The following is a 14161-nucleotide window of genomic DNA, read 5'->3' as shown; positions in this document are numbered from 1 at the left end:
AGCCCCACATACCCCACCCTAGCACAACCCTTAGCTCTTACGGTCATTCTCATGGACAATCTGGAAGTTCTTCACCGAGGCCTGAGTGACTCTCCCATGGAAATTCAAGACGTACGACTGAGTGTCATCATTCCAGACTGGAGCCTTGTTGTGCAGCTCAATCAGGTTCTCCAGGTTTTTATTTTGCCATTTTGACAGCAAACTCTCATGTTCCTGCTCAAGAGAAAAATTATACTTGGGAGGGTCTGCTTTTAGTCATTGCTTCTCTCAAGTTGTGTTTACTCTGCAACCATGAGTCCCCCTGATCTAGTGAACAGTGAACTCAATCCTGCTGAAATAGATCCTACAGGTACCATGGAGATATTTCCATACTTTCCCAGTCCTGAGGTTCTCTCTCCCACTGGGCTCACTGCATCTCAATCCTAACCAGGAGACACAGTGAGAGCACCTTCTGCACCCACTCTCAATGTACTGGCAGGAGTCTATTTCTAACCCCCGGGGAGCCTTTTCCTCCAGTACCAAACCTCCAATTCCCCAACTTATAACCTTCAAAGCAAAAAGAAATAACCCAGATATCTTTAACTCCCTAATGCAAGAAGTTGGGATGTTGGGAAATTGAAAGGCTGCAGTGGGCTACAAGTATGTATGGATTAAAGTGCTTTCCCCCCATTCTACCAGGTTTAGGCATATGTACACAAACACATGGAAATGTGAAGGTGGGTAAAACAACATGTTCACTACATCTGAGAAGAACAGGAAATTGGGAGGAGCTGAAAACAGTAGTGAGGACAAAGTGGCAAGGAAATACAGTGTGACAAAATGAACTTCAACCTTAAAAAACAAAAGCTATTAAAATTGATAAAAAACTATCCAAATTGAAGTTATTCCATGGAGGGAGATGCTTGGTAAGCAGTTGTTTGGGGAGGTTTGAGTAATAGATTTATTTGTGGTAACATTTTGATAGGATGTAGTGAGCTGCCTATTGCTTCTTGGGTTTGTTTGTTTTTTAAATAGGTTTACTATTTAATTGTATCTCTGATTTTATTTGTTTCTGTAAGCATGCCCATAGGACTTTGGGAATGGGCATCAACAAATTACATTTAGAAATGGCAGTGGGGCCATCTTTTAGAGAAGAGCAGTCACTGCTTATTCAGAGGCATCATGTCACAGACCAGGTAGATGATCATGAATCTATACGGGCTAAATTGTGGCTGGTATTTGTGCAAAACCACAGAGAGCCACCCCTAAACCCTGTATCCTAGGAAAGGGGCCAGTCTTGATGGCAGACCCTATGCTCTCCTGAGCATTGTGGGCCTCTCTTAGACTCAGATTTTAAGGCCAATAAAATGGATAGGGGAAAGAGACAGGGCAATAGACTGAACTCCCCCAACTGCACTATCAAGTGGATGCATACTGCATTCTAAGGGATGATGAATCAACTGTGATTTCCAAGAGCTCAATCAGGCATAGTGTCCTCTGAGACACAATGACTCCGGTAGCCCACACTGGGGTGTTTGGCTCTATATCGCCCCCTAGTAAGGGCTGTGCTTTGGCACATCTGGTCCTATATATTTCTAGTGAGACCACATCTGGAACACTGTATTCAGCTCAGGGCATTTAAATTACTAGAAAACTACTGACAAATTGGAATGAGTTCAGCAAAGTGGGGGAAAAAAAGTGAGAGTTAGATAAACGGACTTATGCCCCCTCTTCTAATGATATGCTTGTTTCTCTCCATGCTTCACTCTCTCTCATCGCAAGGTCTGCTTTGCCAGAACCCAGCCTTGGCTCACCCCCAACGTCCACTTCCTCTGCGCCTGCTCGGTCTCTTGCGCTGTGGAGTGTCTGGCAGAAATCCTGTGACCAGGCTTGCTTCCTCCACTACAGATTTATTCTCTCCTCCTTTAGTTCTGCCATCTTCCTAGAGAAATAACTCTACTTCTCCAACTTAACTGAATCCCATGCCTGCAATCCCAGCCTCCTTTTCACCAGCTCTGAGTCAAATCCTCTCCTCTTGCCCCCTGGATATGTCTAAGTCCTGCAGATTCTTTCTGCAAAACATCTCTAACATTTGGTCTTTCCTATTCATCCACACAGTTAAAATACTTGTTCAGACTCTCATCAACTCGGGTCTCTATTGCTGCAACATCTTTTTCTTGGGCATAACAAATGCAGTCTTGCTCCGCTCATATCCATTCACAATACTGCATTTTCCTGGCCTCTTGCTTTGACCATGTCATTCCTCTCTTTGTATCCCTCCACTTCTCTATCATATCAAACATAAGATTCTTACTTGTCTTCACTTTCAGGGCCCTTTATAGCCTATACCCAATCTATTTAGCTCTCACTCGCTATCTAAATGTTAACTCCCATCTTCGATTGGCCCATAATGTCAGCCTCCATCATCCACTTGTTAAAATTTTCCAACAGCACCTTCATGCTTTCTTCACGTTGACCCTCATGCTTGGGAGGATCTCCCTGTAGAGATCTGCAAAGCGATTTGATTATTCTTGTTTGAATCCTTCCTTAAAACTCTCCTTTTCTACGATTCCTGAAAAACTGGACAATGGCTAGGCTGCTTGTGTGCTGAGACCACTGCCCATCCTGCTGACCAATATCACCTCATTGTTTTCTTGTGCTTCTCTTTCTGTCTGCATCCACCTGTTATCGCTTGATTTATACTTAGAATGTAAAGTCTTTGGGTCAGGGACCATCTTTTTTTCGGTGTTTGTAAAGCACCTAGCACAATGGAGTCCAGCCACGACTAGAGCTCCTATGCTCTACAGTAAAAAAAAAAAAAAAAAAAAAAAAAAAAAAAAAGAGCTAAATATAGTCCACATGGCTAAACGACAAGTAAGGAAAGAGGCAAAATTTAAAGGGTTGCATAAGGGCTACAAGCAAGAAGAAATACGCTGAAATTAAGAAAATGACATTTTAAGCTGAATATCAAGAAAAGTTTACCAATCATGAGACCTACAAGATCAGTCAGTCTCCCAAGGGCAATGGTAGAATCCTATTATGGGAGTAATTTCAAAGTGGCCTGGAAAAGCACAGTGTAGTGAAGAATCCCACCCTAACTTCCAGAAGATGGGCTAGTTGGAACCCAACAGGTCTTTTTCCTCTAATTTTTCTGATTGCCAATAATTAGCATTTGGATCTCTAAGAGGTTAAAACTTTCTTCCTTGCGCCACTGGAATCTGACCCAGTTCCAAACTTACATTTCGTGGTCTGATTGGAATCCGCTTGTGGTTCATGTTCATCCCTGGAATGATCACGGACATCTTCCTGGGGCCCTTGAATCCTAGGACATTGGTTTCCTAAAATACAAGGAATTAAGTTCTTTTCAGGAACTAAAGCACTGCCTCATCCAGGAGCGAGAATAATGAGATTGACCTTTAATACCCTGTCTACCCTGGAATCAGAAACATGCCAGTTACATCTGTATTTAAACACAGTTGCAATCAACATTGTTTCCTTGACTATTAGTGATATAATTCTTTTTCTCCTCCAAAACCACATTAACCAAACAGTACTATAGATAATCTTCCAAATATAACCTAAAGCATGGTTTTATGATGCAATTTGGCTAGTGTCATTCTCGGACAATAAATGTGGTTCATATGGTTGAGGGGAAATGTGCTAGATCCCTGCTAGCAACAAAGGTATAAACACAATTATAGACAGCATGACTCTGACTGCATCTGTACTTTGTCAACTCTCCAGGGACCTTATAGTCTAAATGGACAATCTGTTTAATTCTCCTTAGCTTGTTTTATTTTTAAGGCTATACTTCGTAGTTTCTCCCAAACTGTGACCTTGTAGACAAGATAAAAGAAACCCCTGGAGGATTTGGAGTCAGCATATGGCTTAGCTTTCATCCTGAAACGAACAAGTCTACTCCAAAGTGCAGCAGGGAATTCCACATACTCCACCTGTACGGCAGTGAAGATAAGAGGAAATTACTTACCTGTAACTGGAGGTTCTTCAAGATGTGTGGTCCCTATATGTATTCCACTGTGGGTTATGCATGCGCACCATGCACCTGGAGTCGGAGAATTTGAAAGTAACGTCCATTGGTCTGTGCATGTGCCCCGGTTCACCTTGTGCTCTTGACCAAGATGATAAAGCGTGGGGAGGACTGACTGCCTCTTCAATTCCTTCTCTACCATGAATCAGACAAGATCCGAATCAAAGGGGAAGGACAGTGAGTAGTGGAATACACAGAGGTACCACACATCTCAAAGAGTCTCCACTTACAGGTAAGTAATCTCCTCTTCTTCGAGTGACGGTCCTTTGTATTCCACTGCGGGGGACAGACAAGCATTACTTAAGCAGGAGGAGGGTGTAAGGATGAGGATGGCAGGGATGAGTGGTGAACAGCTATCCCAAATGAGGCATCAGTAGCCAAATTTTATACTAGGGAATGATGTCTTGCAAACATGTGGATGGAGCTCCATGTGGCCTCCTTGGTACCTCTTGAAGAGAAGCTACAGTCGTGGCTTGAACTCTCATGGAGTGCTCTGATCCCCCCTGCTTTGGGGGTAGGTTCAAGAGCTTATAGCAGAGTAGAGTACATTCCAAAATCCATTTGGGAATTCTCTGGGTGGAGTCAGGTGGTGACTCCCTAGTGGGTCAGATACATTCCCACAGTCCCCAATATGGCCAATAGGTGGGGTCGACAGCTCGTGGCAGGGGTCCCCATGGCATGGGGCACCAATGACTCTGAGCCAGGTGAAGCATTGGTTGGTTCCAGGGTTTTGTGGGTCTCCTGGGTGTGGTTCCTGTCATGGTTCCGAGTCTCTTGAGGAGGAAAGGGCAGACTCGGGTTCCAATGGCAAAAACATTGGTGCTGATGGGAAGGTGCATGTTATGTATGGTGTTGGTGATAAGCTCTATCCTGCCAGCAGATCTCTGGAAGGCAACTACACTCTCTGGAAATGGAGAGTCCCAATGGGGAAGGGGATTCAGGATCTGGGGGAGTGAAAATGTCCTGTGGTGTGGCCAAGGATCTGGACCTCCCTGGTTTAATAGGGACCTTTCTGTTTGGGCCACAGGTGCTGGTGATGAATACCATATGGTCTCCATTCATCAGTGCCAGAAGGTCTTGGTGTCTTATGAACAGCTGGGGATGATGGTACTGATGAAGCGTGGTGTGGAGATGGTGAAGCCCTATGTTTCATGCCTTTCTTATTAGGTCTATGGGACTGGGGATGCATGACATACTCCTGGGCTGAGTCGGTGGGTTTGCTTGTAGGCATATCCGGTATCTTTGGAATGGACTTAGAGGAAGACTTAGCCCAATGTTTATTGGAGTGCTTCCTGATCTTCCGACTAGGCCCCGCCATGGGGTTTGTGGGGGTAGATCCTCCGGCACTGGAGTCAGACTTTGCAGCAGGAAGCATACGTCTTGCTGATTCAGGATGATAGAATATAGAATATCAGGGTTGGAAGGGACCCCAGAAGGTCATCTAGTCCAACCCCCTGCTCAAAGCAGGACCAAGTCCCAGTTAAATCATCCCAGCTAGGGCTTTGTCAAGCCTGACCTTAAAAACCTCTAAGGAAGGAGATTCTACCACCTCCCTAGGTAACGCATTCCAGTGTTTCACCACCCTCTTAGTGAAAAAGTTTTTCCTAATATCCAATCTAAACCTCCCCCATTGCAACTTGAGACCATTACTCCTCGTTCTGTCATCTGCTACCATTGAGAACAGTCTAGAGCCATCCTCTTTGAAACCCCCTTTCAGGTAGTTGAAAGCAGCTATCAAATCCCCCCTCATTCTTCTCTTCTGCAGACTAAACAATCCCAGCTCCCTCAGCCTCTCCTCATAAGTCATGTGCTCTAGACCCCTAATCATTTTCGTTGCCCTTCGTTGTACTCTTTCCAATTTATCCACATCCTTCCTGTAGTGTGGGGCCCAAAACTGGACACAGTACTCCAGATGAGGCCTCACCAGTGTCGAATAGAGGGGAACGATCACGTCCCTCGATCTGCTCGCTATGCCCCTACTTATACAACCCAAAATGCCATTGGCCTTCTTGGCAACAAGGGCACACTGCTGACTCATATCCAGCTTCTCGTCCACTGTCACCCCTAGGTCCTTTTCCGCAGAACTGCTGCCGAGCCATTCGGTCCCTAGTCTGTAGCGGTGCATTGGATTCTTCCATCCTAAGTGCAGGACCCTGCATTTATCCTTATTGAACCTCATTAGATTTCTTTTGGCCCAATCCTCCAATTTGTCTAGGTCCTTCTGTATCCTATCCCTCCCCTCCAGCGTATCTACCACTCCTCCCAGTTTAGTATCATCCGCAAATTTGCTGAGAGTGCAATCCACACCATCCTCCAGATCATTTATGAAGATATTGAACAAAACGGGCCCCAGGACCGACCCCTGGGGCACTCCACTTGACACCGGCTGCCAACTAGACATGGAGCCATTGATCACTACCCGTTGAGCCCGACAATCTAGCCAGCTTTCTACCCACCTTATAGTGCATTCATCCAGCCCATACTTCCTTAACTTGCTGACAAGAATGCTGTGGGAGACCGTGTCAAAAGCTTTGCTAAAGTCAAGAAACAATACATCCACTGCTTTCCCTTCATCCACAGAACCAGTAATCTCATCATAAAAGGCGATTAGATTAGTCAGGCATGACCTTCCCTTGGTGAATCCATGCTGACTGTTCCTGATCACTTTCCTCTCCTCTAAGTGCTTCAGGATTGATTCTTTGAGGACCTGCTCCATGATTTTTCCAGGGACTGAGGTGAGGCTGACCGGCCTGTAGTTCCCAGGATCCTCCTTCTTCCCTTTTTTGATGTAAAGGGGGGATTCCCCAGCCTGGCTCTGATTGAAGCCTCATGGCCATTTCCATGAGGTACTTACGGAGGTGAAAAGCCTGTCCTTCTCGGATGGGGCTGGGGAAGGACTGACAAATACTGCACCAATCTGCAATGTGAGCGCCTGTCCCAAGCAGTAGAGGCAGTGTTGAGGGTCGCCACTGACGGAGAAGGATTGCGGGCAGGAGGTGCAGAGTTTGAAGCCTGGAGTTCTGGGCACAGTCAGGTACCCGAATAGGGCATGGAGGAGAATGGAGGGGACCCCTATAGCCTAATCTAATTCTAAAACTATTAAAATGATTAAAACTACTAAATCTATTAAAACTTCTAAAACTACAAACTATTTACAGCTAACACTATTGTTTTTCAGAAACGACATCAGAACTGAAGACACAAAGTTTCTGACCTGGACCACGCAGCAATGAGAAGCAACTGACGAGGCAGTTGGTCTGCCCTGAGGTTGGGAGCACGAGGTGAACAGAGGCACATGCGCGGACCAACAGACACTGCTTTCAAATTGTCTGACTCTGGGCGCATGGTGCACATGTGTAACCCACAGTGGAATACAATAGGGACCATTACTTGAAGAAGAAACACTTTCTTGGTCCTCTAGTCACCAACTGTTTAATGCCTTCAACCAAAAAAATCTATCTCAAAGGCTATTTCAATTTTATTCCAGCAAGATGGCTCCTTAGAGTTCCTAACACATATGATAAAAATCAGGTACAACATTAATATTAGTTATATAGCTTCCCGTAACATACTAGTGTGTTTTACTGATATAGACTGTAGGTCAGTGGGCCCCAAACTTTTTACCTTTCACCCCGCCCTTACCCTTGACCGTGCCCACTCCTTCCCCCCGGAGCTGGGGCGAGGAGCGGGGCCACAGCTCTGGGGGGTGGGGGCGGAGAGGAGTAAGGGACCAAGGCTAGGGGCAAGGGCAGAAGTGGAGCCTCAGCTGGGGGTGGAGACCAACAGCTGGATCCCTGGGCTAGAAGCGGAGCTCAGGGGGCGGGTCTGGCAGCCAGGACCCTGAGTGCAGGGCCGACAGCTGGGGCCAGGAGCAGAGCTGGGTGGTGCTCCCTCCCTGCCATGCCCCCCAAACATTCATCCACAATCCCCCTAGAGGGTCGTGCTCCACAGATTGGGGACCTTTGCTGTCGGTCCTTGGAGCTGGAACCTGTCTTATTCCATTTCAGGTCTTTCTGAGATGAGACCTGAGAAACAGGATAATGATTTTACATGTACATAGCAAACATTTTACAAACTTGAATAGCTGATTGTACATACACAGGAATCACTTCATCACTATTAACAGACAGCCACCTTTTAGAGATATATTATACTTGTTTTAATAGCTCACAGAAACACTACAAAGTATTTTAGGATGGGAAATGAAGAATACTGTATCCAATGGAAACTCCAGGGGGCACTAGGATTACCAGAGTAGAAACTGGACAGAACTGGAGTTAACACACCTGGTCTCCTGTTAACGTGCCATTGAGATTTCAAAGAACCACAAGCAATCAAGACCTTGCTTTTATGACTCATATGAAAGTCCTCCAGCAGTCCAATACCCATTATAGTTATCCTGTTGCACTGATACAGTACTGATGCAGAATTAAGAAAACTTGCTGCGGAATCACTAACATCCTGAAGCAGCCCGAGTTTTCCCTGCAGGCCTCCAATCCAAATACTTAGCTTGAAAGTCCTGACAAGACCACAGCCAAAGTGGCTGTAACTGCAGGATGCCTCCCATCCCTAATGCCTGAGTTTAAGTGATTCAGGAGCTGGGCTAGGGGGAAAAAATAAAAGGAACTTACATAACAAATGGCTGCGAGCTCCTGTCTGGTATGGGCCTTTTCTACTAGCCCTTGTGCCTTGACTGGGCTAACTCCATGATCATAGACAGTAAATTTTGTTCCCATAAGGTTGGACCTAGAATCAGGAAACAGAGAGTCAGTGAGATGTTCTATGTGAGACTATGTGACATAATTAGACTGGGTCAGACTCTCCTGACATTCCCATCTGGGATTTCCCATCAGCAGCTCAATAAACAACTCTAGGGAAAGTATCTGTTACATTGAACCCATAACCTGACCTGGAAAAACATCAAGCCAGGACTCCTCACATAAATGGCCACAGTCATCGCTCTGAAAGAGATACTGGTACCAAAGGGACAGCCAGGGGTGAACCAGGAGAGAGTGAGGTCACACTCTGCCTGGCGTGGGACTAGATTGCTGCCCTTGGCTCTGACTCAGCAAGAGAAGAACTCCAACCTCTCTTGCAGTACATGAACACAGAAACTGTGCACCTGTTGATAGCTTTTATTTGCAGCTCTCACCTCAGTTTTCCAATGAAACTTTCCCCTTCCCGGGATAAATCTGTTGGGTCAATTGAAATGAGATAATTGGATGTTTTGCTCTTTTTCCGTTTTCTCCCTGCAAGAAGGAACGTCTGGAAACACAAAACTTTGGTCACGACAGGAAGTGCTGGAAGAGCCCAGAGGCACAGCACTACTTTTGACCTCCATCCCACTGTCCCTATCACCATTCCCCTGCCCGTTAGCTCCCACTCGCTTTGGCAGACCCCTTCTTGCCACTTCCATACCACTGACCTTTCTCTTCAGCCCATGAGCAAACAGCCCCAAATCTCAGCTCTCTTTAGCCCACCCAATAGCTCAGATTTTAAGCACCTTTCCTTCCTAATTTTTAGCAGATACTCATCCCTCTGCTCTTCTTTTACTCCTGCTTTAGCGCACCTTCTTTATACTATTGCTTCCACACCTCCCAATTGCTGCCTTCATACCCTGCCAAGATACAGACGTGAACCCCTCCTTCTTTTCACAAGCTTTCTCCTTTCAGCTCCAGGATCCTTTCCCATTTAAGCACTGCTCCACCACACACCCAAAGGTTTTGTACTAGAAGTTCAGAAGCCCAGGGCTAGAGACTGTATGCTAGTCCCAATACCTTCCTGTTGTCGTCCCTTTCCAGGTGCATATAGTAGGTGGGGAAGAGGCCTCGGTCCATTCCTTTCTTATCTCTAGTGATTCGACACTTCACTGTAATGGCACGGGGAGCAGGGCGTAATGCAAACTCCTCCAAGTTCTCCACTTCTCCCAGCTGTGCATCTGTCTCTGGGGATGCAGTGCAGGAAGCACCTGTGTCCTGTGGGAAGACCTATCCCATCAGCAAAGTGAAATCAGGTTAGAGGGCCTAGTAACCCAAGAGAAGAATGGCCTGTTGGGTAGGAGGCCCCCATATGAAGAGGGAAAAGCTCTGTTGGGGAAGGGATGCTGGATCAGAGATCTCTATGTTTCAAGGAAGGAATGTTCCATTGAGAAGAAGAAATCAGGACAGAAGTTTCTCCTACCCTGGGAGAAGAATACCCCTTCAAGGAAGGAAAAGCTGGGCTAAAGTCCCCAGTAACTAGAGGGTGGAATGGCTTGCTAGGGAGGGGACGCAGGGTGAAAAGCTGTTATAGTCAAAAGGGAGAAATGTCCCTTTTAGCGTAGCATTTCATCGCTAAGCTTGAAACGTATTGTAAAAAAAAATACAGTATGAGGAATAGCACTTTCTGGTCAGCCTTGATCCTGGAGTGGGACAGGCTGGGGAAAACCACGGTATGATGGTATAGCTAAAACCATCAGTGTGTTATGCTTGCTCAGACTGTATCTAGAGTGGAATTAATTCTCCCCATAGCAGGAGTGAGTACTAGAGGAACAGTGACAACAGTCAATATGCAGAATATCAACAATGGGACACAGATGGCGATGGAAGCTAGTGGAGGACTGGTACACGGTACAGAAGCCAACACCCTGGCTTCCCTCTGGTTTCAGGTCTGAGCACATTGGCTACAGGCTAGGGGCTGGAACTAGCATGTTTTAACACTGAGGTGCTGTAACAGGTGGTCAGCCGCTCTAATGGTCAGAGTTTGGGGCCAACCAGCCCTATTCATTAATCAGGTGCAGCTGACAAGGGGAATCACGTGTTCCCTACAGCCAGGCTGTCAGTAAGGAAGGAGAAGTAGGGGAGCAGGAGCATCAAGGAGTTCCCTGGGTGAGGCTGCCAGAGTCCCCTAATTGGGGAAGCTGAGGGAAGCAGCTGGGGGGAAAAATTGGGTGCCAGGGAGAAAGTCCTGGGAGACAGTGCTCAGCCAAAAGAGCAAGGAAGAATCCTGCAGTAAGTCCTGAAGCGGAAGTGACAGAGAGGCAAAAGAGGAAAAGTCCCTTGGGAAGAGACTTGGTTGTGGGAGTGAGTCCTCTGTGGGCTGGACATAAGCCAGCACTTTACACATGGGCACTAGAAAGCATGGGTCCGAGACTCATTGAGAACAGTGTTTTCATGACACTTACTGTAGCAGATTTCTGGCTGGTTGCGGAACTAGGCCTCTCAGATTCAGAATATGGTGAACGAGATCTTGACCTCTTTCCAGCTTTTTCTTCCTCTTCTGTGTCCTCATCGAAATTCAAACTGCCTGAGATCCCTGTCAGAATTCAGGACTAGGTAACCTCTAATGGAAGGTGTCACAAATGCAGGGCAGCACCAATTCACATACCCCTCAGTTATCTTCCCTGCTCCTATCCTCACTTTAACCCACAACATACCTGCAATGACTATTTACATGGAAAAGTAATATTAGGGTAGTAATGATGCCCTTTTAACTGTCTTTAATGCAATAAAGATAAAATGTTCAAACGGGGTGACCGAAAGCTAGGCACCTAAATCCATATTTCCACATCTCTGAAAATCAGACTATTTATTTGGGTACCAAAATAGGAACTCAGTAGCCTAATTTTAGGCACTTATGTTATATACATTTATTTTTACATATTTCTCTTATGCTCCTTGCTGTAGTTTGTGAGACTCAGTATCTCACCAACATTATGTTATTATGAATTAATCCTTATGTTCCTAGTGTGAGTTTTCCTCTTGTGGGGCATTGCTTTCTGAGCCTTGAGATCATATCACTAGTGACACTTTAGTAAAATGAATAAGAAGCTGTCTGGCATTTATTAATACATACACATGATATACCATACTGCTTAGTTTATACTTTCATTCAGTTAAATATGCCCATGTGTAACAGAAACTGCTCGCACAATTTTCATTTGAAAATTATGACTGAGCAGATATCATTGTAGCACCTGCCACTTTTGCCTGGTGACAAAACAGTTTTAAACAGAATATACAGTACATGTGTATTTGCACACCAGCATAAAAGCAAATCTATGTGTAGTTGTTCATTTTGGTTTTATCCTTATTCCACTTGCCTTCAGTGGCTTCTGTCTCCCTCTCTAACACACTGCTTCCTTTACAATTGTTTCACATCTATTTTTTCCACTTACAGTTGTATCTCCCTGAATCTCAGTTAACTTCCATGCAGACAAGAACAGATATTTTAAGAACAGGAAAAAGCAATCCAGTCTAACGTGGTTTATCCAACCCAGTAAGTGTGATGCTTACTAGTTTACATTTAACTCATCCTTCACTACACTCTTCAATCTTACAGATACTTCATAACTGAGTACAGACTGTTTCAACCACCAATTCTCTCCAATTCCTACAGCATCAATGCAATCTAACACATCAAATCAATTCTATAAACACCCTCATCTTTAATATGGAGGTATAGCCTAAGTAGACTACAGGTCCCTGTTCTTAATGTTTCATCTTTATCCAAGCAACCACACCACAGCTATGTATAGAAGATGATGGAGGTGTGTCCAAGAGAATTCTGGGTCAAGAACAGAGAAGATTACTCTACAATAATATATACAGTAACTGTACAGTAACATGAGTTTGAGATGTTTTGTCCCTATGGGTGCCCCACCGTAGGATGCCTGTGCACTCTTGACCGGAGACTGTAAAGCAGTGGCTGTGGGCCCATGCCTGCACAGAGCAATTCCTCATATTCAGGCATACAGGAAGGTACGGACCCACCATCACTCAGTTCCTTCTCAATTGCGAAGCCAGAGAATTTGCAGCAGAGAGTAAGGAGAACAGGAAGTGGATTACCCCTAGGGACAAAACATCTCAAAGAACTCAAGTTACTGCACAGGTAAGTAAAATCTTCTCCTTTGAGATATGTCCCTATGGGTGTACCACCATAGGAGGCTCCCAAGCAGTAACACAATGTGGAGATTGGTGCTGAGGAGGCAGAAGGAAAATCCAGGGCATATTGGAGGACTGCGTCACCAAACGTGTTAGCTCTGGAAGCAGATAAGATAGGGTAATGCATGGCAAATGTCTGGATAGAGGACCAAGTTGAGGTCCTGTAGATTTCTGCTCTGGAAACATCTTTCAGGAGCGTAAAAAATATGGACTGAGCCCTAGTGGAGTGTGCTCTTGCTCTGTGAGGGGCTTGTATTGAGACAGTCTCATAGCACGTCAAGATGCAACTCGAGACCCACTTTGACAGTCTTTGTGTGGAAATGGCCTGTCCCTTCATCCTTTCAACAAAGGATACAAAGAGTATGGGAGAGGTCCTAAAGATCTTGGTTCTGTGTAAGTAGAAGGTGAGAGCCCTTCTGATGTTTAGTGTGTGTGTTGGCTGCTTGCTGTAGTTTGTGAGACTGAGTATCTCACAAACATTATGTTATGAAGAATTAATCCTTAAGTTCCTCTTGTGGGATATTGCTTTCTGAGTCTTGAAATCCGTATTACTAGTGACACTTTAGTGAAATGAATAAGAAGCTGTCTAGCTTTTATTAATATATACACATGATATACCATACTGCTTAGTTTATACTTTCATTCAGTTAAATATGCCCATGTGTAATAGAAGCTGCTCGCAGAATTTTCATTTGGATAGAAGGTTTGGATAGAACTCTTGTAAATGTATTTCCTGATTAATATGGTATTCTGAAAAGACCTTAGGAAGGAAACAAGGATTGGGATGTAGTGTGACCATTTCTATACAGAAGGCAGTGAACGGTGAATCTACTACGAGCACATTGAGTTCTCCTATTCATCTATCCCAAGTGATAGCTTGGGAGAGGTAAAGGAGAGAACTGGTAGACATTGGTTTAAAGGCATTGAGAAAATTAAGGTTCCATGGAGGAGTGGGGTTCTGCATAGGGGAAAACAAGCTGTGTAAGCCTTTAAGTAATCCAGCCATGGTAGGATGGGCAAAAACTGCGACCTAGTTCTTAGACCCATTGAGGGCTTCTAAGTGCCTTGGAGGTTGCTGAGTGACCCCTGAGAAGCCAGTCATCCAACTGTGGGAATATTGTGATACCCCACTGACATACATGGGCCGCTATCGCTGAATGGACGTTTGTAAAGACACTCAGGGCCTATTACAAAATATAGGAAACGCTTGTGG

The 14161-nt window shown here is 45.2% G+C and overlaps 1 protein-coding gene across 2 annotated transcripts in view; it reads right to left on the bottom strand.

Moving 5' to 3' along the window:
* Positions 1 to 14161, bottom strand: part of TULP3 (TUB like protein 3) — an 84426-nt gene that overhangs the window by 3675 nt on the left and 66590 nt on the right. For both annotated transcript variants that reach the window (XM_038394808.2, XM_043514484.1), the window contains 6 exons: positions 11190 to 11320; positions 9805 to 10002; positions 9180 to 9292; positions 8659 to 8773; positions 3219 to 3317; positions 42 to 213 (listed from right to left, as the gene is read on the bottom strand). In XM_038394808.2, coding sequence (XP_038250736.1) covers positions 42 to 213; positions 3219 to 3317; positions 8659 to 8773; positions 9180 to 9292; positions 9805 to 10002; positions 11190 to 11320 — 828 coding nt within the window. The remainder of the gene's footprint in view (positions 1 to 41; positions 214 to 3218; positions 3318 to 8658; positions 8774 to 9179; positions 9293 to 9804; positions 10003 to 11189; positions 11321 to 14161) is intronic.

The sequence above is a fragment of the Dermochelys coriacea genome, chromosome 1 (genome assembly GCF_009764565.3).
Source record: "Dermochelys coriacea isolate rDerCor1 chromosome 1, rDerCor1.pri.v4, whole genome shotgun sequence".
Lineage (NCBI taxonomy): Eukaryota > Metazoa > Chordata > Testudines > Dermochelyidae > Dermochelys > Dermochelys coriacea.
This window is presented reverse-complemented; position numbering and strand designations above follow the sequence as displayed.